Source organism: Tetrao urogallus, assembly GCF_951394365.1.
Source record: "Tetrao urogallus genome assembly, chromosome: 19".
Taxonomy (NCBI): domain Eukaryota; kingdom Metazoa; phylum Chordata; class Aves; order Galliformes; family Phasianidae; genus Tetrao; species Tetrao urogallus.
This window is the reverse complement of record NC_136832.1, coordinates 2,141,807-2,164,293: the sequence shown is the minus strand read 5'-3', so window position 1 is coordinate 2,164,293 and position 22,487 is coordinate 2,141,807. Positions and strand designations below refer to the sequence as shown.

General features: G+C 48.3%; 1 protein-coding gene across 1 annotated transcript; it reads left to right on the top strand.

Moving 5' to 3' along the window:
* Nucleotides 1-2,433: 2,433 nt before the first annotated feature.
* Nucleotides 2,434-12,947, top strand: LOC306953669 (ectonucleoside triphosphate diphosphohydrolase 2-like; the record flags this gene model as incomplete). The annotated part of the gene is made up of 9 exons (XM_079544635.1): nucleotides 2,434-2,547; nucleotides 4,908-5,025; nucleotides 6,405-6,555; nucleotides 7,288-7,447; nucleotides 8,607-8,822; nucleotides 9,814-10,086; nucleotides 10,628-10,723; nucleotides 11,596-11,724; nucleotides 12,717-12,947. 9 exons carry the CDS (start codon nucleotides 2,434-2,436, stop codon nucleotides 12,945-12,947), a joined length of 1,488 nt encoding a protein of 495 aa, XP_079400761.1.
* Nucleotides 12,948-22,487: the final 9,540 nt, after the last annotated feature.

The window sequence follows — 22,487 nt, the reverse complement described above, 5'->3', positions numbered from 1 at the left end:
GTCCGTCCGCTCCCGGTCCCCCAGCGCGGCGCGGTCCGACGCTCGTTCCGTCCGTCCGGAACTCGATCCGCCGAACAAACGTTCCGGGAAGCTGAGACCTCGCGGCTGATCCCGGGAAGGAGGGGATGAGATCGGGAAATGCAGCCGACATCATAAAGGGAGATGACTCAGAAGGCGATTATTTAACATTTTTGTGTGGCTGAAGGCTCAAGCACAGCTTTAAGTTCCAGATGTCCTCCTTATCGCGGAAAAACAACCTTCCTGTGATGGAACTTCTCTTCAAAGATCCAGGTGCCGTAAATAAGGAACAAGGACAGCCATCCAGAGGAGGTACAAGTCCCAGACAGCGGCCAGCCAGAAGGGACGAGGTGTCCTTGTACCCATGGATAACCAAAGAGTGGGACACCTCCCCGAACTACCACCAAAGAACACTGAAGGTCCCAAATGAGCTCAGAAGATTCAAATATGTCATGTAACCTTGTACGTACGTAATCCTATGAATATGCACTAGGTAGGAGTGGTTATGAGAGATGGGGACCTGTTGGAGCACATCCACAGGAGGGCCACAGAAATGCTCTGGGGGATGGAACACCTCCCTCTGGGGCAGAAATTCTTCCTAACATCCACACCTGAACCTCTCCTAGTGCAGCTTGAGGCCATTCCCTCTTTTTCTGTCATTACATATTAGATAGGTGAGTCATGAAAACTTATTGGATTATAACAGAAGCCAGTGCACAGACTGTGCACTAGATTTGTGGGAATACCCCACCTCACACCCTGTGCAGAATAAATCAGTGTCTCCTCCCAAGCTCTTGTCTTTCGGCTGTGTTTTGGGAGATTTGCAACAGGCAGCAAGGGAAAGGAGCCCTTCCACAACCATCCTTTGGCCTCCACAGGACCAAACTTTCAGGATAGTTGCTACAGAGTGGAATAATAATCCTACTTTTATTCTCCATGAGATCTCCTACCATGCCCCAGGTTGTTCTCTTCCCTGCCTGGCTGGAATCTCCAGCTGGGTTACTTTGAGATTTGTATGAGTTTTTACACGGACACCTCGTACCTCAGACAACCTCTCCAGACATGGCACGCAGAAGCAGATTGCAGTACTTTCCCTTGCAGCTGCATAGGAATATTTGCACATTTTTAGTTCAAAGAAGTTCAAATTCAAGTCATCACAAAAACCCCTCCGGCAATTGCCCAGCAGTTGGCAGAACAATTCTAACTTCATGATTTAGAGCCCCCCAGTCCACCTGAAGCAGGGGCAAAAATAAGAACCCCTTGTCTCAAGGTTGCCTCTTTTTCAGTGCCACAATGTTGGTATGAACTGCCATGAGCAGCCCACAGGCACGAGCCCTCAGACAAACACCCTGGTGTGAGTCACAAAACCCCAACATGTCTCTGAATCTGCAGGAAAACAAGGCTTAAACAGCTCTAACACTACGACACACATCTCCAAACACACCAGAATGGTGTTTTTGGATGCCATTCTTCTGGTTCTGCAGGAAGATGCCTGACAGGGGAAGCCTCCACTGGCCACTGGGACAAGTCTGTATCAATTAACAGCCCAGCTTGCTCAAGCCAAAAATCTTTTAGAGCAGCTGCAGTTTTATTACTGGACCCAATCACTAGGAAACTGATCAGAATACTTGAAGGAAATATCCCTCCTGTGGCTATGAGATTTTTCTTCAGAAATTCTAGTTTCAGAGATGTGTCTTTGTGACATAGGAAAGGAGGAAGAGGGGCACGTTTTGTTAAGTCTAGGGCTGTCCATCCCATGGGGATGCTGAGAAGGGGCATGCAGGCACTGATAGCAATCTCATCTCGGGTGGACAAACGGCCCGAGCAGCCCCCATAGCAAAGGGTAAGCCACCCAGAGCCTCCTGCACATGGAAACCCAAACACACAGACATTTTCCCAGTATGCCAAAACCACCTCTCACAGACAAAGGCATGTTGCAGGGAGTGCCCCAGACCCACAGTGGAGCCGTGCGCAGCTCTCAGATGAAAAGGAAACCCAGCTACAAGGAGTTTCCTGACTTCTAATTTTGGCAGCTCTCACTAGCACTGCCAGGCACAGAATACCAAAGCGATGAGAGTTTGCCTGCTTTCTGCTTATTAAACAGAGTTCGCCCAGCATTTTTGTTTACCTCAACACCATCGCCCAGAGCGGTTTCGAGGTTGCAGCGCTGTTGAGTGAGCGCCGGGATGGCACAAAGCCAGCTGCACCAACTGCATGGCCGGCCGAAGGACTCGTGGCTCAGCCCATGTGCTTCTCATGGTCCTGCGGCTTGGGATTGGGCTGAAGCCAGAGACTGGCCCCGGCTCCGCCTTTCTCCTCTTTTTAAAGCCCGCCGAAAGGAGCCGCTGTCAGATGTGGGCTCTGTGCTGCTCTTGTGCTTCCTCTTTTACTGTCTGAAAAAGTATAAAGTGCTCCATGTCTTGGCGAGAGCTCCTTCCTCCCTGGCTGGTGATCGTGGCAGGACTGACAGGCATCGTGCTGCTCTGCGTCTCCACCAAAGATGTGCCCATTGCCCCGCTCAGGACCAAGGTAAGGGTGAATGGCTCTGCCAGGGGTGGGCAAACGAGGTCATGCAGGACAACGTGCAAAAGATAACGTCCTCAGCTCCATGGCTTCTTGGGGAGAACCTGCCAGTTTCCTTGTGCTCTTCTCTGGTGCAAGCTAGGCATTTGAACTACAAACAGGTGTGTTGTTGCTTTTTACATTCATCACACTACTGAGCGACTTAGTAGCCTGAAACAATTGATTGAGGGATCAGAACAGGTCTGAGGATGGGAGCATGCCGTGGCTTTTTCAGCCAAAGACAAACCACCCTCTTTGGGCCCAAGTGCCCAGCTCAGGGAAGGAGCAGGCTGACCATCATCCATCCATCAGTGATGTTCAGTGCAGGCTGGGCAGAAGCAGTCAACAGCAGGAGCCATCCCACAGCAGGAAGGAGCCACAGCTTCAGCACAGGGAAGAGCTGCATCCTTCTTGAAAAACAGTAGAGCTTTATTTTTTACTTCTCTTCTTCTGTCTATTAATCTCTTGATTTTAGGCAAAGATTCAGCCTGCTCAATGCAGCAGTTAGATCTGCTTGTGCTTCTTGATGCAAAGCTGCCGAGATGAGCTCAGTTGCGTGATGTGGTTTAAAAGAAGTAGGTTAACACACAAGTTCAGACACACTGCCCTTTCTCATGCTTGTCAAACTGAACTGGATTTAAAAAAAAATCCTATTGCTCCAAGTTCTTCCCAGCAGCTCTCTGTCTTTCCCTGATGTTGATCTGTGGCATCCATGCGGTGACCCCTTGCGCTCCCAGCAGCAGCCTCTCATTTTTTGAAGGAGAAAAAAATCCCAGCTTCTCCGCCAAGACCACTCGTTTCCTCTTCTCCTAGTGCAGCTGACACGTCCCTGCCAGAAATATGAGCTGTCACTCATGTGGGAGGATGCCAGCAGGCTTGGGTAGAACTGCGTCCTTCCGCATTCTGCTTGGGCTCTGGCCCCAGCACTGAGCCCAGCGAAGCTGGAAGCTCCCAGAAGGGTGCAGGCAGTGCTCAGGGCTGCAGCCAGGCTCCATATTCTGCTAAAACCTTTCTGACAGCACAAACCTCTCTGAAGGTTTCCCCTCCCACTCAGCCACAGTTATGAATATTTCTGTGCAAGATGCAGGTAAGACCATACACTGCCACACACCTCCCAGATCTCCTGCACTGATTCCCTATGTAGGAGGTGTCCCAGACTGCAGTAGTAAATGAAATCCTATGCTAGCACCAAGGCTGTTTTGAGCATGGGCTGCAGGGTACTCCAGCTCAGTCAGTATAGCATCACAGAATACCTTGAGCTGGAACAGACCCACAAGGGCCAGGGAGCCCAACTCCTGGCTCCACACTGGGCTACCCAAGCAGACCAGATCCTGCACCGCAGAGGCAAAGAAAGCCCTTGGCCTGGCCACAGGGTGACTCCTGGCAACTTCTTCCTCCTCCATACTGTGCTCCAAGCATGACAATTCTAACCCCTTATGCAGGGCTTGATGGTAAAAGCATGAGTTCTGTTCAGCTTTAGGTGTCATGTTTTGGACAATACTGGGGTGTTCCTCACTAGTTTGAGTTGCTTCAGCCCCACAAATGCCATCAAAAAGGGTTTTCATGCCTTAATGCTTGGGGGTTTTCTTCTTAATCTCTCAAGTCTTGCTTTGATGTTGAAATGTGATTATCACAGGATGCTGGGAATCCCTTGGTTTTCTGTGTAACTATACAACAGGAGAACATGGCAGTGCACAATGTGTTGAGAAATCTCATGTGGCTGCTGCAGTTTCTACCCAGACGTCATCTTGGTCTCCATGGGACCACTGCATTTAAGAGCACATGCTGCAACTTCAACAGTCTTGGCACACATCAGAGCAAACTCAGATCACATCTTTCCCTCCCTGCAGTAGGGATGTGAGATTCTCAGCTTCTTCAGAAGCAGGAGCAAGCCACAGCCCTCTGAGTGCTTCATGAAAGCCTTCCCTCTTTAACAAACCAACCCAAGAGCAGCCAGTCTCAGAATCAGCTGACAAACTGCATAGATCTCTCTTCCACTGCACTAGAGCCTCTCTGACTTCCAGATGACTCAGCTTGCAATGGAAGCCCTTTGCCTGCTGTCAGGAATAGCTGCAGAGCATGCCACTGTAGGAATTACACATCTCTGGGTATTTTTCTACTCCTGCTGCTTCTCATTCAGTAACGCTGCTGGTTCACAGCACATGCCCTTCACCATTTGTCTTCACCTCTTTCTTTGAATGTAAAAAGCTAACTCAAATAATGCAGTGTAGGCAACCCAGGGTACCTAGGTAACACTTAGCAACCCTGCAGTAACAAAGAAGTGAGCACTCAGTGGTATTCATTTAAATCTTTTTGGGGTTTTCCAGTATGGCATTGTTCTGGATGCTGGCCCATCCCGCTCCGTCCTGTTCATCTATCAGTGGACCACCACCAAGGCAAACAAGACCGGGGTGATCAAAGAATGTAGTTCCTGCACGGTGCAAGGTAAGGTGCCAGATTCATGCTTGCTGGTCTCTGGGATTAGCATGGGATGGATAAAAACAGAAGAAAACTGTGCATGGTCCATTACTGCAACTTCCTTGGCTCTTATATCAAGACAACGCTGCTGAGCTCCTCAGCCAGGGGAGATGTGAGCAGCAATGGAGGCAAGCCTGGCCACAGGGTGACTCCTGGCAACTTCTCCCTCCTCCACACTGTGCTCCAAGCATGACAATTCCAACCCCTTATGCAGGGTTTGATGGTAAAAGCACGAGTTCTGTTCAGCTTTAGGTGTCATGTTTTGGACAATACTGGAATACTGGGGTGTTCCTTACTAGTTTGAGTCGCTTCAGCCCCACAAATGCCATCAAAAAGGGTTTTCATGCCTTAATGCTTGGGTCTTGTTTTTTTGTTTGTTTTTTGTGTTTTGTTTTGGTTTTTTTTAATCTCTCAGTCTTGCTTCGCTTTGATGTTGAAATGTGATTATCACAGGATGCTGGGAAACCCCTGAACTCTCAGTAGCAAGGCAACCAGAGAACAAGCAGGGGATTGGTGCTCTTGCAGACTGCTAGCAAAGTAAGCCACCTACAAATAATACAAGGCTCCCTTGTTCAGGGACTTGTTCAAAGACTTATTTGAAACTGCTGTAAGTTGTCAGCAGTAGGAAGAGACCAAGGCAAGTCTTCCCACAAGAGAGGCAGTCCTCAGTCTGTGTGGCCATAGGTAATAGCAGCTCGGCTCCACGCAGGGCCCAAGAGAGCAAAGCTGATGGGAGAGGGACACACAGCCAGCAAGGCAAGAGGTGCAGAGGATGAGGAAGCAAGGCTCTTGGCTCTTTCTGGGTAGTAGTTCAAAACCAACACTTAAAGCCACACTGAATTGTGCTGGCAAGATGAGTCAGGACTTGCACACAGCTTCCCTCTGCACAGCACCAACTTCCTCTAGAGCAGAGGTGCCCTGCTTGTAGGCTCAGGGTTCAGAAACCACCTCCGCCAACACAGGAGGAAGTGGCTGGAGGAGGATCTGGCACATCAGTTTCAGTGCTGTCTGCATGGCCTTTTGCTCATCATTTACAGTGGTTTAAAGCCACACTTTTTCCCCTCTGTGGGCTGAGACAGCTTCAGCTCTGTTGCAGCGGCCATGCATCTGATTCAGTCACTCAGAAGATGTCTTAGCAGCATAGCTGGGGTTAGGTTAATGCAAACTGGTATTCACACATTTACCATTTTGCTTCCAGAAGAGCAAGATGGAAGAACAGGAAGAACTCCTTTGTTCCACCTGTGAAGTGTCCTGTCTTTATGCATGTCCTGGAGGCTCTCTAATAACAGCTCTCACTTCTCCCATATATTCCCATAGAAAATTCCATTCTTTCCCCTGATCCTCAGGTCCAGAAATCCCGAACTACTCAGATTCTCCTCAGAAAGTAGGAAAGAGCTTGGATACATGTTTGAACTGGGCCCAGAGCAAGATCCCGGCAGAGCAGCACAGCCAGACTCCCCTGTACCTGGGAGCAACCACCAGCATAAGGCAGCTGAAGTGAGTGCGTGTTGCAAACCCACACCCAGAGACCAGCACACATCATGTGGATCATTCTGTAAACAAATCTCACCTATTTGCTCTACTGTGTTTCACCCCTAATCTGCTGGTCAGGTAAACCTTCTTCAGCTCCCCATGCACTCAAGGGGAGCACGACACAGCTGTGACCACACCACATCCCCCCGAGGCAGCTATGAAGATGAGTCTTGCTACTGGTCACTTTGGCAATGAGGGCCAGGGAAAAATCTGTCAGTCTGGAAGCTGTTTTCACTTTACATGACAAGCAACACGAGGCTGCAGAGGTGTTTCTTGTCAGCAGGTTGGGAGCAGTGGTGGGAAGATCCACTTTATGATACATACTTTTGTGGAAACTGCTCTCAGTCACCTCATTGCTGGGAACTATCTCCTTTCAGACACTGGGTGAGAGTAAGGTCTAGAGGGAGAAAGTCCATGGGGTAAGGCCACAGCATCCCTCAGTGGCAGAGGGTACTAAACTCCCAAACTCTTGAATGGTGGCACAGCTGATCAAATCATATCTCCATCTGTATTGTGCAGGCTGTTCTTGCCACCAGTGCTGTGTAAGGAGAGAGGGAAGCAGCAGCAGGATTATTATGTGTCTCACCACGCTGCTACCCAAAATGGGGAGAAGAGCACATGTTCTGCAGCTGTGCCCACGGTGGACTGCTCCTGGCAAAGCACAATAAACATGCCCTCTTTTTCCTTTCTATCTAGCCTCAGCCATCCCACCCTCTCTGACGATCTCCTTGCAGCCCTGACTGTGGCCCTGAAGTCATCCCCCTTTGACTTTCAGAGGGTACAAATCTTGTCCAGTCCAGATGAGGAAGCATTCAACTGGGTTGCTGTTAACTACATTCTGGAGAACTTCTTCAAGGTACAGAATTTTTAGAGGCATGTTATATCCAACACCAGCTGGCTAGGGAACGTGATGTGACATGGTTAAAAATGATTTGAAGGATCAAATATAACATTGCCTACACATGCTCGTGTAGCTGCCCTAATTTTCTGGACAACACATCAAGGACGCTTGCATCCATAACTTTAAACAGCCTGGTCCTCACTCCCCTGATCAGGTCCCTACAGTTCTACTTCCAAATGCATTGCTGCTGCCTGCAGGGTGTTCTGCAATTGTCACTGCAGTCCAGTTGTCTACAGGCAACAACCTGTAAGCAGCAGAGCAAGGAAAAAGCCCATAGGTGTTCCTCTCATTCTGATGCTAGCAAGGGTATAGCTGGGTGTCCCATGCTGGAGTCCTGCCCTGTACTCAGAAGGTACCAACTGAACAACAACAACAAAAGTATATTTAATTTTCCTTGCTGACTCCATACATTCTCAATCTGCTGCACCTCAGGAAGGATTCAAAGTGCAAAAGAAAAGCAGGCTAGATAGCAGCAACTGAGTTACTGCACAGCAGGGAAGTGAAAGGCAGCAGCAGTGCACCATAATATAAAGCTATATAAAGATATAAAGATATATTATCAGCTTGCTGCTGATAAATTGCAGCAAGCATGCACCAGCTACGGAATTGCTAATCCTGCTGGCAGCAAGGCAGACTCCCCAAGCCAGTGACACAGTGCTCATGTCTGCAGTCAGTGTAAGCTTTCCTGTCCATATTAGTAACTTCAGCACTGGCAAAATGAGTTCTGGGGAAGATGAAACCATAGGGTTCTTCTGATGGGAGAGTGCTTCAGCATTGAGGCAGCACTCGAAGCCCACATCTGCCCACCTGGGAACCTCCCTCTCACTCTCTACCACCATCTTCTCCCCTGCTCACACCATTGCTGAGGTCAGCTGTCCCAGGTGGTGAGCCTTGTTTGCTCACTCTGGGGAGCTCTGTGCAGATGGCAGCCATTGCACAGCCACTGTTCCCTCCAAAGCCAGCAGTTTAGCATCCCTGCGTCCTGTGGGGGGAAAGAAACAAGTGGGCTGTACTGCACCAGAAGTTGTTTTCTCTGTGCACTAATGTTTGCATCTGACTAAAACCCAGATGTAGAAAGCCTTAAGAACTACTTCTCTGTTTCTTTTTGGGTCAGTACAACTGGCAAGGACAAATGATCCCCTCTGGAAATGGGATGACAGGAGTCCTGTCCATAGGAGGAGCCTCAACACAGCTCACTTCCAAGGTAGAAGGGAACCAGGAGGGAGTGAGGCTGCAGCTGTATGGGCAGACCCACACAGTGAACACCCACCACTGTCCCTGCCACGGCACAGACCAGCTCCGCAGCAGGCTGCTCTCCATGCTCATACAAGTGAGTATCTGCCCAAAGGGCTCTTGGAAGTTCCTAGATATTAGGTCAGCCCTTGGTACTGAATGACAGTTGCATAAGGTGTAGCTGCTTATAGGCAAAACGTCACTGTATCTTTAGCAGATGGTGTTCACGTACCTAAAAAAAAAAAGCCCAGGGCATTTGTCAGACATGCTCTCCATGTCTGAATCAATGCTCTCCAAGCAGAGATAAAGGCACCTTTTCCTGGGTTCCCTACTGATGGGAATGTACAGATGTAACATGGATCTTTGGCTCGCTACTTAACACAGTGGAGCACAAAGTCCCTCTCCTGAGGTGCTAAAATCACACTCAAGGTAGAGACCTGGATATCCTGCAGAGACCTGCTACCCACAGTTAATGCTGGGGAATTCCTAGAGATGAAGAACACTCATTCTCAAAGGCTTCTTCAGCCCCACACAGCTTTAGTGGGCAAGCAGCCAACTGAGAGGGGGCTGGGCACCTGCATGCCACCCAGGTCACGCTGGCTAATGGAGAGCATGGGGGCTAAAGCATCAGAAAACACTGAATTACCCATACCTAGCTGGCTGCCTAATGCAAGCAGGATCACCTTGCATTTCAGTGATCAGACTTGTGAACATGGGCAAAACAGGAACCACTTAGAAAGAAGACCAGAGCAGCCTTTCACTAGAAGTACCTTAATTCATTGAGCAGGTAGGGCCACGATTCCCACAAGCCAGGACTCCTCAGCCTCCCACAGGACATCCAGCTGCTGCAGCTCGCTCTGAACTCAGCAGGAGCTGGGATCCTGCTGCATCAGTCTGGGTCTTGCAGATCAATAGCTGAGATAAGGTTTGACAAACCTTTTGCAGCATGCCCACTCAACTACAACATGGTGTTATTTCAACACCGTGTTAGAAAAAACAACTCTTCCTCATGTGCATTTTATCTATAAAGCCTTGGGATGCCAACCTCCTCTCTCACTACCACTGCCCTTGTTTTATTCTCTCCGTAGGAACAAGGAAGTGCTACAACTGTGCCTAACCCCTGCTGGCCCCTCAGCTACTCCCAAGAAGTGCAGTGGAGCTCGGTGCACACAGGGCCTTGTACTGTCAGTGGTGACACACTGGATATCCCCAACTCTGACCAGGTTTTCAACATCTCTGGCACCAGCAACCCCTCTGCCTGCATGAGACTTGTGCAAAGACTGCTCAACTCCTCCTCTTCCTGCAGCTTCCTCAATAATTTCCCCAAAAGTGCTGCCAAGCCCCTCCAAACCAGGTTTCTGGTGGGTTCTCATTTACTCTGGGGTAGCCAATTAGTACTGGGAATACAAGAAACGGGACCAGTTCAGTCATTAATAAATACAGAGGGAACAGTCACAGCCTCCTCTACTAGGCAAGTGGGCCAGTGCTCTGCTTAGTGCCACACAAGCTCTCTTGTCCTCTCCCCATGTTCAAATAAGAACCACAGGCTTCCCACCAACAGCAGTGAGAAAACCTTTTCATTCCGCGTTCCAGCAATGTCTGCTTGTCAGACTCTGGGGCTTCTCTGAGCCATAAAGGAGCTCACATGATCCAGCAGGGATAGGGCAAGGTGGGAGCCACACTGAGCAGGGCCTCCTATACCAAGTTCTTGGTGAAACAAAACGATCCACTCCCACTTTGAGCAGACATCCAGGATGCTCCACCATCCACATGTTTGTATCACAAACCTTGGATCTATCACTAGAATGTTAAGCCAGGACCAGTGCAAGATCCTGAAGACAGTGCATCTCAGAGAAGGCATCCAGAGGGAGGAAGTGACAATTGTTTTTGCTGCCATTGTAGGTGATTTCTGAGGCCATGGACTTCCTGAGGAAAACCACATCCTCTCCTGACTTGGGTCAGGCAGTCAGCAAGCTTTGTGAGATGTCTGTCAAAGAGGTAAATGGAATAATTTATTGTACAGGGATAGCGGGAAGCCAGGAACCTTTTGGAAAAGCCCACATGGGTCAAAACTAACAGAGTTATAAGTCACAGGCTTATTTTCCTTCCTCTCCAATCTCAGCTGCTACCCTTGGTATACTTACATTTAATCACTTGAGAAGCCACAAATACCTTATACTGCACATAAAGGAGTAAGCAGGAAGCCTGTCTACTCACTCCTGCACATCACTTTGATCTTCCTGTTATCCTCTGGTCTTTCAGTGTAAGGAACACACCTGCTCAGACTCCAGGGATTATCCCACTTCATCTGGGCTCACGCAGACCAAGCACAGGGTTTCCAGAAGTTCTTCCTCAGCTGGTGTCTTATGAGGGTACCTTCATTCGAAGCATACAACAACCAGACATCCTTTCCTTACTAACATCTAAACCCGCCAGTTCTTACAGGGTTTGCTAATGGGGTAGCAAAGTCCAATTAGTAGTTCCCTGAAGTTTTCTCTTCTGTTTGGAAGGGAAAGGCCTTGTTAGTGATCCTGCTGAGAGAAAGGCTGCAGCATTAGCTCAGCCTAAGCACAGAGCAGGAAGTCCTATCAAGCAGCTGACCTGCAGTGCAGCTGTATGAGACCTGGCTGCCAGTTCTGAAGCTCTTCAAACTGCCAGGTCCCTTAAACAGGGTGGGAAAAAGGCACTGAGAGGTGGCACTGGTTTCCAGACCACAGCCCAGAGTGACAGGACAGGGACTGAAACCCCCTCCTCCAGTCCTGCAGCCAGTCCCAGACAGAAAGGGAGCATTTTTGACGTGCCTGAAATTTAACTACTGAATATTTACTTTTTTTCCCCTCCTTTCGTTCTTCCTTTGGAAACAACACCAGCTAGTCAAGGAGACCCAGACAAGCCTGGATGCACTTGCTGATTACTGCATTGTATCTGCCTTCATCTTTCATCTCAGTACAAAGGGATATGTTTTTGACTTCAATCAGTCTGTTGAGGCTGCATTCCAGGTCAGTTATCTATGTGTGGTACATCCAATTACAAGGGTGAGACGATTTCAATAAAGCCAGACTGTGTCCAGTGTTACAAGACCTAACCAACAAGGTTTCTCCAAAAAGATATTTTTGCTAAATCAATTCACATTTGTTGTAAGTAAGAAAAAGGTCAGAGAACTAGGGATTCCACTCATGAAAAACAGATGGGTCAAAACCTTATTCGAAGCAATATTATCTTTAAGAATCCATGTCCAAGAAGCAAGTGAAAGAAGATTGCTTTGCCATCACTTAAGGCTACAGACAAAGGTTGGATAATATTTCCTAAGCCAAAAGATTCACCTTTAAACCAGTCATGCTTTACAGCTGGTGAAGGCAGCTGCTCCAGGATCTGGAGCTCCTTAGGAAAGCAGGATTTGATTCAGGTCCTCACACTCACAAAATAAAAGCTTGCTCTTAAATTTGTCAGCTCAGTAATAGAAGTGTGACTCCCCTCAAACGTGAGCAGGGCAGCATCAGTAATAACAGTTCAGTCAGCCACATAGCAATCACCAGCCAAAACCAAGGTTAGGTTCCAGGTCCATGCAGCAAACTGAAAAGCCAGAAATAAGTGCCCTACAACATCAGTCTGAGGTTCATTCAGCAATAGGACCACAAGCAAAACTACTTACAACAGAGATCCACCAGGGAAAATCAGGCAGAGAGCAGGAGTAAAAACAGCACACAGGCACACCTCAGCTCAGAAAAGAAAGAGCTGCTCAGGGCAGAGCTTCAACGGAGCTCCAAGGGCAGCGAACAGAGAGGGTGAGTGGAAATCTCAGGTGAGGCTGTTTAGGGCAATTAAGGCGTAGCAGTGCACTCAGAGCCCTAAGAGAGGAAGAGCTGCTCGTTTCAAGCCTAATCCACGGGTCAGTCTCAATTAAAGCATGCAAGGTTTTAGGCCTGTTCACAGAAGCACAGCTGTTCTACCCAGTTTTCCTTCTGACCTCTTCTCCTTTCCCTGTCAACAGACTGGTGACACATCATCTGTCTGGACTCTCGGATACCTGCTGAATCTGACCAACAGCATCCCCCAGGACAGCCCAAGCTTCCTCAAGGGCATTGACCCAGGTGTCTGGTCTTTGCTGCTCATCCTCTTTGTGGTGCTGCTCACTGGCTCGTTCATGCGCATCTCATACCGAGTGATGGTCAAGGAGAACAGCTTCAGTAACAGGAACAGCAGCGTTTTTGATGACAACTGACTTATTCCAGGACTAGATTCTTGTGCCAGAGGGCAGCCAACAGAGTATATACAGAAATTACACAGGTGAAAATCCCTGGAGGATGCAGGTGGTTTTCCTGCAGGACTCGAGAGTCTCAGTACCTTGTTTCAGCTTGCAACCATTTGCACTACTGTACACTGAAAAAACAGATTCTGCCATGCAGGAAGCCTGAGGTTCACAGTGGATGACAAGCTACACGTTCTCCAAATGAGACCAGCTTGCACAGATCTTGCTTGGGCTGCAACTGCAATTACTTGTGTCAACCTAATGAAAACATTCCCTTGAGGAGGAGGCGGGCCAGGAGCACTATTATAAAGTTAATATTGAATAATCCTGTCTAATTAGGAAAAGTTATATTTAAAAAGGCATTCTGTCCTCTTCTTTGCCCACAAGAGGGAAGATGCCTGCAACATACCACTAATGGAGACTGGAAACGCTCTAAAATACAATCAGAATACAGCAGCCAACTTGCTTGTACTCTCCAAGGAAGAAAACTTGTATTTTCTCCCTGCCACCACTCACCTATCCTCCCATCTCGGTGGCAGTATCCACATATCCCACCCAGTGAACGCTCCTGCTGACTGAATCCTTCAAAAGCAGCAGGTTTTGGTCTTGCTCTGTACAAAATATACAGAACATCAAAGGAGAAACCAAGGGCACAGATACACAGCTGAGTTCCTGTCTCTCAGCTGAGTCACGGTAACTCAGGGTTAAAACTGTCCATTTAAACACTTTAACCAGGATTTATATTAAGATGTTTTATCTCACACTTAAAATTGGGTGCACGATGGCAGCTCACTCATGTGCACTGAACTGCTTGTCTCCCTGCCCCTGGAATGTGATATCTAATACTGTCCTTCAGGCAAGAACAGACTGAGGAACAGCAGCTTTCCCAGTTGTCAGCCCCACGACTTTCATGTTAGACTGTGACCAAATCGACTTTGCAGTCCAACATTCAGGATTCCTCTGGGATTGGCAGCCGTTCCAACTCTGGTCTGCTCTGTTCTTCTAACAGGATCTGCTGTACAATTCTCCACGTTATTGTGAAGAAAATGGATGGATTCAGACAAATGCTGACCTTTGACTAAAGCACTTAGAGTTCACCTCTCAGAATGCTTCAGAGACTTAAACACACAAGCTGTTTAAAGCCCAAGGCACAAGTGACTTCAACTCACTGCAGACCACTTTAAACAGAAATTTAAATGCTCACAGATGCAATGATTTGCCTTGCAGGATATTTAAAGCTACCATGGCACTCAAATCCTTTCAAACCTGGTTATTAATCCCTTGTGTTCCTAATTCACATATAGGACAACCCACCCTTCCCACCCCCACCTACTAATATTGGTGTGTTCATGAATTTTCAGGCCAACTAATGAAGGTCTGGAACCTGTCAGTCAAGTTTGGAGGGGTGTGGAAACAGACTGAAACAAGCTTCATATTCATTTCTTTGAGTTGCAGGTTAGATATTTTTAATTATATCATGTTATTAAAGATGTTTGAATAGACTGTCTGTGTTACTCTTGGCAAGAGATCAAAGCAGGGCTTTTATTGTGAATACAAACCGTTTCAGAGGAGAGGATGGGGGATGCTGACTTTGCCTCTGTTTACTCAGGAGTTGTTATGCTGTGTTCTTCTGGGGTACACAATGAGAACCCCTGAAGGCACTTTCTTCCCAGTGGCAGGGAGGCAGAAAATGACTTTAGATAAGTTGGCTGCTGGTATTTAGTTGATGAGAGACACGTCAACATCTTTGATGTGTTCTTTGCTCAGACCATCTGAAGAAGGAAGAGGAGGGATTCAGACAAGCCTGCGCAGAAGAAAAACTGAGGTTATCGGGGAGTCAGCAGCACAGGGGAAATCCTCAGGACTTCAATCCTCCTGCTTCTGGGAATGCAATCATAAAACAGCTGCCACACACCGGTGGTAGCTTTAGTCTCTCCTTTGCACCACTCTTCCTCCAAACACAGCCATTGCTGTCTCTTCAGCTGCAGGTTGATGGCTTGTATGTTGTGGTACCAGATGAGAGTAGACAAATTTGTTCTCCTACAATGATTGTGCTGCCCATCCCAACAGGCAGCCCCAGCAGCCAGGGTAAACCAGGCTTCAAATGGGCAGCAGTATAAGTGCTATGCAGCAGAAATAAACAATTACAGGTATTCATTAGACACTGAGCTAAACTGGTCTTTTAAAAGCCCTGAAGTGTGTTTTCAGCCATAAAAATAAAAAAATGCAAAATTGGGAACTTAAAAGAAGAAAGGAAACCAATCAAGGTAACATGCTCCTCTCTACCAACTTCCTACAGAAGCAGCTCTGGCATTTCAACACCTCGTAAATGTGCAGAACTAATCCCCAGATTACCTCGACAGCAGAAATCTACTTAAAAAGAGATTCTAGATTACCTCACTTACTTTGAAACAGAGATACTTGCAGCCTTTGGTTACAGGGCAATGGTTAACTGTGGAAATGATTAATAATGAGGGTTTTTAATCTGTGTGTAAATTCCTAATGCATAGCTCCAGCCCTTCTCACTGTGGGCTGAGCCATGGGAGAGCTCTTCTGGCAGGTGATGTCTTCCTACATGTCAGTTCAGTTATGCTGCTGTCAGCAAGTATCCATAAAAAAGAGATCCAAAGCTCCACAAACACAATAGGTTAGCTGACCTGCTGCTGACAGAATAGCTTAAGTTTCATGTCAACATGTTTGCAGAAGTATATTAGACCCTTGTCTTTCTTCCAGTTTATAGTACTTCCAAAGTATCATGGAATCCCAGCCAATACATCTCATCCAGACTGTACCAATGAACTGCCACGGCAACTGAGATAAATAATGGTTCAGTGCCTGCAGTGCAGTCCTGCAGTACCACGTCCAGCACAACAGGACCAGACTAGCTCCATTCTTCCTGCTCTGAGGCACCCAGGCTCCCAGGAACTGTGGGAGAAGGACGTGAGGTGAGCCCTGACATCTTTACTGTGAGGTGCTGGAACAGCTGCCCAAGAGGCCGTGGGTGCCCCGTCCATCCCTGGAGGTGTTCAGCTTGGATGGGGCCCTGGGCAGCCTGGGCTGCTTTGAAATGTGGAGGTTGGCAGCCCTGCCTGTGGCAGGGGGTTGGAATTTCATGGTCCCTTCCAACCCGGGCCACTCTGTGATTCTGTGATTTTAAACTCTGTTCTTATACCATGCCTATGATCATATATCAGATAATCTTCCAGCAAAGTAGAAAGCCATATGATGATGTTAGTAGAACTAACACTCCTACTTCAAGAGCTAATTCAGAACTGAAGTAGATGAAAATGCTATTAGTAGAACAAGTCCAAATGAAAACTGGGATCAGCAAAACACAGATTTTTGCCACAGCTATCTTAAAATAAAAGTCTTTCTATAACACCATCAAATCCAGGCAAGTAGATGCCTGAATTAAAGCGTTCTGAGGTTTTGCAAGAGCAGCACATCTAGTCAGTCCCACGTGTACACAGTGGAGTCCATGAAGATGAAAAGTCTTTGACCTGCTTTCCACTATGCTCTCCGTGAGATAGAGAGTCTCCTTGCAGTGGGGTGCTCTTAAATAAGCGCTGTGAGCACAAGTTCTCGTTCTCCCGAGTTGCAGTGACGGGGATTAGTCACAAGAGGGAGGCTGGCGGCGCAGCGCCTTCAAGCTCAGTAGATCCCCAGCGCCGGTAGCTGCTCCCACAGCAGATCAGCCCCATTAGCAAGCAGGCTCGTCCGGAAACTTGATGAGCAGCCTCCTGATGTGGATAGAGATAAAAGACATGCTGCGCTGTAGAAGTTCTCTACATGTGGGAGGCAAAAGCAGCTCTACTCAGTGATGTAAGAAACAGCAGCATTAGTGGGAAAAGATTTCCATGCAGAGAGACGGGGCAATAGCGTGGTGTATGATGAAGGGTCCTTTGGCAATAAGAGAATGAATAATCCCTGATAGGAAGAGGACTGAGCTGGGAATGGAGGAGAGGAGATGGGAGAGAGACGGAGGAATGATAACATCAACTTTTGTGTGAAGGAAGATTTATTTTTGGTCACAGCAGGGGGTGTCACCATATGCCCACCTCATGACTGAGTTAGTCACTGCTCCTCAGTGCAAATTCTCTAGAGGAGCTTATCTGCTGAGTGAACGGTGAGCCTTACAGTGCTTATCTATGGGCACTGCACTGCAGTGGAACTGAATGAGGAAAACATGGGAGCAGTGTTCAAAGTTCACTCACTTAAAGCATGAGGGAGATGTAAACAGCCAGTTAATATCGACCCTTATGACAAGTAAAGGCTGCTTTACATTCATTTTCATGGTAATCACTGACAATGTTTAAAACCTCTTGAGTGCAAGCTAGAAGTAACAAGCCCACAGCACCCCTCTGAACTGAGCAGCTCAGCAGAAACCACGAAGGGAAACGGAAGGAGCTCTTCCACAGCTTGTGGTTAAACCATGGGACTCAACATGACAGATGTGTTTATGTCAAAGGTTTATATAGCTGTAAAAAGTCGTCAGATACATTTATATGAAAACAATCTACCCAAGCTATTAAACAAAAAGATGCTTGCTTATGGCTGAAAGAATTGCCAGAACCACCTCCCATAACCAAATATGTTTGCCCTGCTGCTCTCTGGCTGCCGGATCATTAGAGACAAGATACTGGCCTGGATGGACTTGCTGCTTGATCCCAACCAGCTGTTCCTCTTTCCTGGTTACAGCTGAAAGAGAGATGATTTTCTTCATAGTGCCTGGTATGATGCTATGCTTTTGCCTAAGGAGAAAAACGTTGCTAAGAACAGACTGACGTTTTAGTTCTTGCTGAGCAGCACTGTACAGAGCCAAAGACATTTCAGTTTTTCAGCTTCTCACACTGTCCTGCCAGCAAGAGGGCTGGGGGGGGCACAAGGAACTGGGAGGGGGCAGAACCAGGACAGCTGAGCTCAAGTGGCCAAAGAGGCATTGCACAGCACGAGAGGAAACTCAGGTTGGGGGGAGTCGGCTGGGGGGGCTGCTGCAGCAGGTGGTGGGCAGCTGGTTGTGCATCACTTGTTTTGTATGTATCATGTCATTGTTATCATTACTGTTGTATCTCTCTTCCTTTTCTGTCCCAGCAAATAGTTTTTACCTCAACCTACGAGTTCTACCTTTTCTCTTCCGATTCTCTCCCCCGTCCCACCGGTGAGCAGAAGGCTGCATGGCGTTCAGCTGCTGGTGGGGTTAAACCACAACAGCCTCTCAACCAGGAATCCTGCAGCTGCACCTCTCACTCAGCAGCCCCTGGATGTAGCTCCCACCTGCAATACCTGCTTCATCGGAACATCTGCGCGAGGCAGAATCTCTCAGGAACAGTAATTCATTGGAAATAAAGTACTGTCCATCCTTAGAAATGAAAAATCAGAACGACTGGAATGACCAGGTGTGCTCACAGCCATACTTGGGTTATACCATAAACCTGGAATGGCGCCACTGACAGCTTTGCAATTTGAGAAGCAGACTCTCACCCACATTCATTCTGCAGCGTCCCTCTCTGGAACTCAGAGCTTCCCATTTGTACCTACTTAAGCAGAATTAGTTCCACGATTTGTTTGTGTTCCCACCAGCCCCACCCCAGAGCCAAGGCTCAGTTCACACAAGGACACTATTTCAGAGAGACGAACTGCTGCCTTGCTGGTAAAGAATCAAGAATTACGGCCCCTGTAGCACACCAACAACAGTGGTTCTGTAAAAGGGGAAGGCAGCACTCAACAATTACTTTTTTTGGAGGTACCTCTCTCAAACCAAATGTATTCACAGTAAAATTTGCTTCCATACTGAAAGCAGTAAAGACAGTTCATAAAAACATTTACCATAAAAAGTTAACGAAAAAAAAACCACCTAAAATAGAGTTAAAAAAATAGAAATGCAGCTTTCAGCTTAGTTTTAACTTCATTGCTATGTCTTCTTCTGGATTAAACCCAGGACTTTGGCTTGGCAATAGTGGCCTCTAATGTTTGTTAGCATCCCTGTTTTAGTCATTAATTCACACAGCAATCTCCACTGATGGGAAATTTGGAAGCATCTAAATGAGGTGAAGTCTCCTTGTCACTTGCAGCAAGTTTTGATGAGAGCTCCCAAAGAAATCAAATCCAGTTACACCAGATGTCTTCAATAAAAGACACAATGTGGAAGACACATTTCTTCCCCGATTGGTCAAACTGTTCCTTTCCATGCTATTCCTATTACTTTCCAACGTTCCTACTTCCCTGCCTTGGGAATCTGCAGCAGCTCCTCTGTGCAGTGTGTCCACTAAACCAGGAACGTTCAGGAATGCACTTTATCGTTTTGCTCATGCAAGGCCATAGAATTTGCGTTTTCTTTCTCCCAGGACTTGCAGAATTGTCAGCTTAGTACAGATGGTTTGCCTTTGAAGGCATGCTTCATGTGAGACAAGGTTCTGGCAGGAAGCAGCCTCGCTACTTGCCAGCTCACCTTCTGGTAGCAATAATTGCTGGGCTGCCAGAGCATTAGAAGTCACAGGGCTAAAATGGTCTGCAGCTCCAGCAGCGCTCCGTAGAGATTCCTGGCAGTTTGGCTGTGTTCCTTCTCAGAGACAGCTTACAAAAATGCCATTTTACTTGAGTTAAAAAATGCGAAAAGTATTTAAAATAGAATTGTCATTTCCTGTGGATCTGCATGTAGCCAGGTACAGGAGAATAGAAGTAGCAAAAATAAATGTTGCCTGAACAATGTGAATTGTTCTCCTCCTAATCCATGGATCTTCAGGTGGCTGAATCTCCCAGGGAAACCTCCACAGACTTCATCACAGGAGCAAAACTGTAGCTACCCCATGGGGCATTATCACCTGCTCTACTGGGTGTGATCCTGCTTGCACGTTAGGGATGGGTATCCAAAGTCTGTGCAGAGTAATTCCACATCCTAGCTGCCATTGTGAATGCTGGGGGCGGCCACCATTTCTCACTCTACACATTGCTGAGCAGCTTCCCAAACACTGAAGGCAGAGAGGGCTGAACCACAAGCGTAAGCTGGCAGAAGCATAGGCTACAGAGGCTCATAATTTCTAATGAAGGCAGGAAACAGACCTTTGCCACTAATGCACAGCCCTCTGCCTTCTGACTGGAAAAAACAAGCCCTCTATCTGCAGGAAATGCAGCAGCATATGTACCAGCAAACCCCCTCCTGCAGTGGCTCCCCCCAGCCTGCTTTTACGTGGAGTTTACTGTGCTTCATGAGCGCAGAAGCTTGCTAATGCTGTTCTGAGCAGGCCTTGATGATAATTTAATTTGTGCTGAATATACTTTCCTAGACAGAACACCACAAGCAGCAAAACACAGACAAGACTAAACTCCCTTCTATCTTTTTGATCAGAAAGAAGGCAGTATTCATTTTTTATCTTACTCTGAAGATATGACATGACATCCTGGAGGAAAAGCTGTCTTTACTGATTATTGCATAGCTGCATGAAATCTTGAGCAAGTCTGGTCCAGATTGATTCCAGCTGCCTTTGACACTCGTATAAGATAGAGACATTTTGGATTTCGTTACCTCATATACCTTTATGTGCAAGAGAAGGGTGCAGTCAGAGTGCTCCTCAGAGCTGGAGTGAGCTGAGCCAACCCCTTGCACCGACTCTGGCATGAATGCAGCCCAGAGTTAGCAATTTAATTCAATGTCATGCCTATAATCATGTGGGATAAATCTGGACCCTAATGCCTTTGCATTACTCAGCTATCTTGCAGTGAACTGCATAAGCCTCCTACCTTCAGGCTCAGAATGTGGAGGACGAGCAGGATGTGCATCTTCCTAGTCCTGTCTGGGCAGCTCTATGCTCTGAACAGGGCTCTCCCAGGGCCTCTGGGGGCTGCCAGGGCAGCTCTCAGGTTCCTCCAGGTGCTCTGAGGCTCTTCCCAGGCTCTCCAGGGTTGTCCAGGTGCCTGTGGGGCCGCTCCAAATGCTCCTGGGCTCTTTCCAGCATTTCTGCGGGGACGTGTTGTTTACATGCCAAAAATGTCATTCACCCACACCCTTGTATTAAGCCAACAACCAGAGGCTATTTTATCTCCTGCAAAAGCCTTCACGATATTCTTCGTCTCCTGCTTACCTCCACACCTGAGCCCATCTCAGAAACAGTTGGGTTATTGTTATCTGAACATAGATCCTGACACAGACACAAGTCATCATAATGTGGCTGTGTGTTACACGAGTTCCCGAACGGCACAGAGTGCCAGCCTGGCGTGTTCTGTTTGTGTACAGAGAATTGAGGTCATCTGCTGCTTTCGCCTCAGTCCACCCCCACATCAAGGCAACACTTTGCGACTGGCAGGGCTTGGGGAGCACAATTAGGAGCTGCTTTCAAGTTCTAGCTCCATTATGGAACAAGAAGCGCTAGGACCTACGGACCTCACTGGCATCCTAATGAAGGTGTGTAATCATAAGAAGGCCCTGCTTAAAACAGCAGCCACAGCAGGCCCTGTGGAAGCCACGGCCAACAGATGAGCAGTCTGTGCAAGAACGTGCAAATGAAGCCAGGTAATAAGGACAGTGCTGCAGGATGGGACAGGGCAAAGTTAAGCCAGGAGGAACTGATGCAGCTGGGGACGCCGGGCTGCCTAATGACAGGGCTGGAGCAGCAGGAGCTCAGGATGAAGGCTTGCCCTGCACAGCTCTGCCCCAGCCGCCATTCCAGCTCCAACACAGGGAAAGCCACCGATCTGCTCCCTGCATCCATTTTAACATTGTAACGCTGGATAAAGTACTAAGAGGACACCGCTGCGTATTGACCCTGCCTTGGCACCGGCCCGGGCCTGCATGCCGCAGCCAGCACACACCTCAAGGCAACGGCCACCGCGGGCAGGGCGGTGAGGCAGGCAGCAACAAACGCGCTCAGCGCTGCGCCCGCGCCCCAACCGACGCCCGGCGTGAGGCGCCGTTGCCATGATAACGGCCGCGCGGCCCCGCCGCCTCAGGCGGCTGCGCGCCAGAAAGTGCTAGAAAGGCGCTGCGGTCCGCGCATGCGCAGAGCGGCTCCCTGCCCCCACAGCGCTGCTGCGGCAGCCCGGGGCCGGAGGAGGCGGCAGGTTTATGTGGAGGCGCCCCTTTATATGGGGTGAGAGGAGAGGTACGGGGTGCTCAGGACCCCGCAGGGAGTGGCCCAGCGAAGTTTCCACAATACCTCTCCCCACCCGTCTGCGAGGCGGAGCTGCCGCCCACACTGCGCAAAGTGCGCACACGGCTTCGGGAATACGCGGCCGCACCGGCCACCGCCCCGAGCGTGCTGCGGAGTCATTGCGACGGTTACTAGGACACTTCGTTTTCGTCCAATCAAATGACGTTAGCTCATCCCTGAGGCCCGCAGCCAATCACGCCCGACATCAATCATTCAATTCAGCCAATGAGAAACGCCCTGAGCAAGTAGGGCGGGCGCGTGTGAGTCAGGGTTGCCTGACAGTAAAATCAACAGACAAACAGGCGGAGCCAACAGAAACCCATATTTGAGTGGCAGTGCCTGAACCAATCAGAACTCCATATTTTTAGAG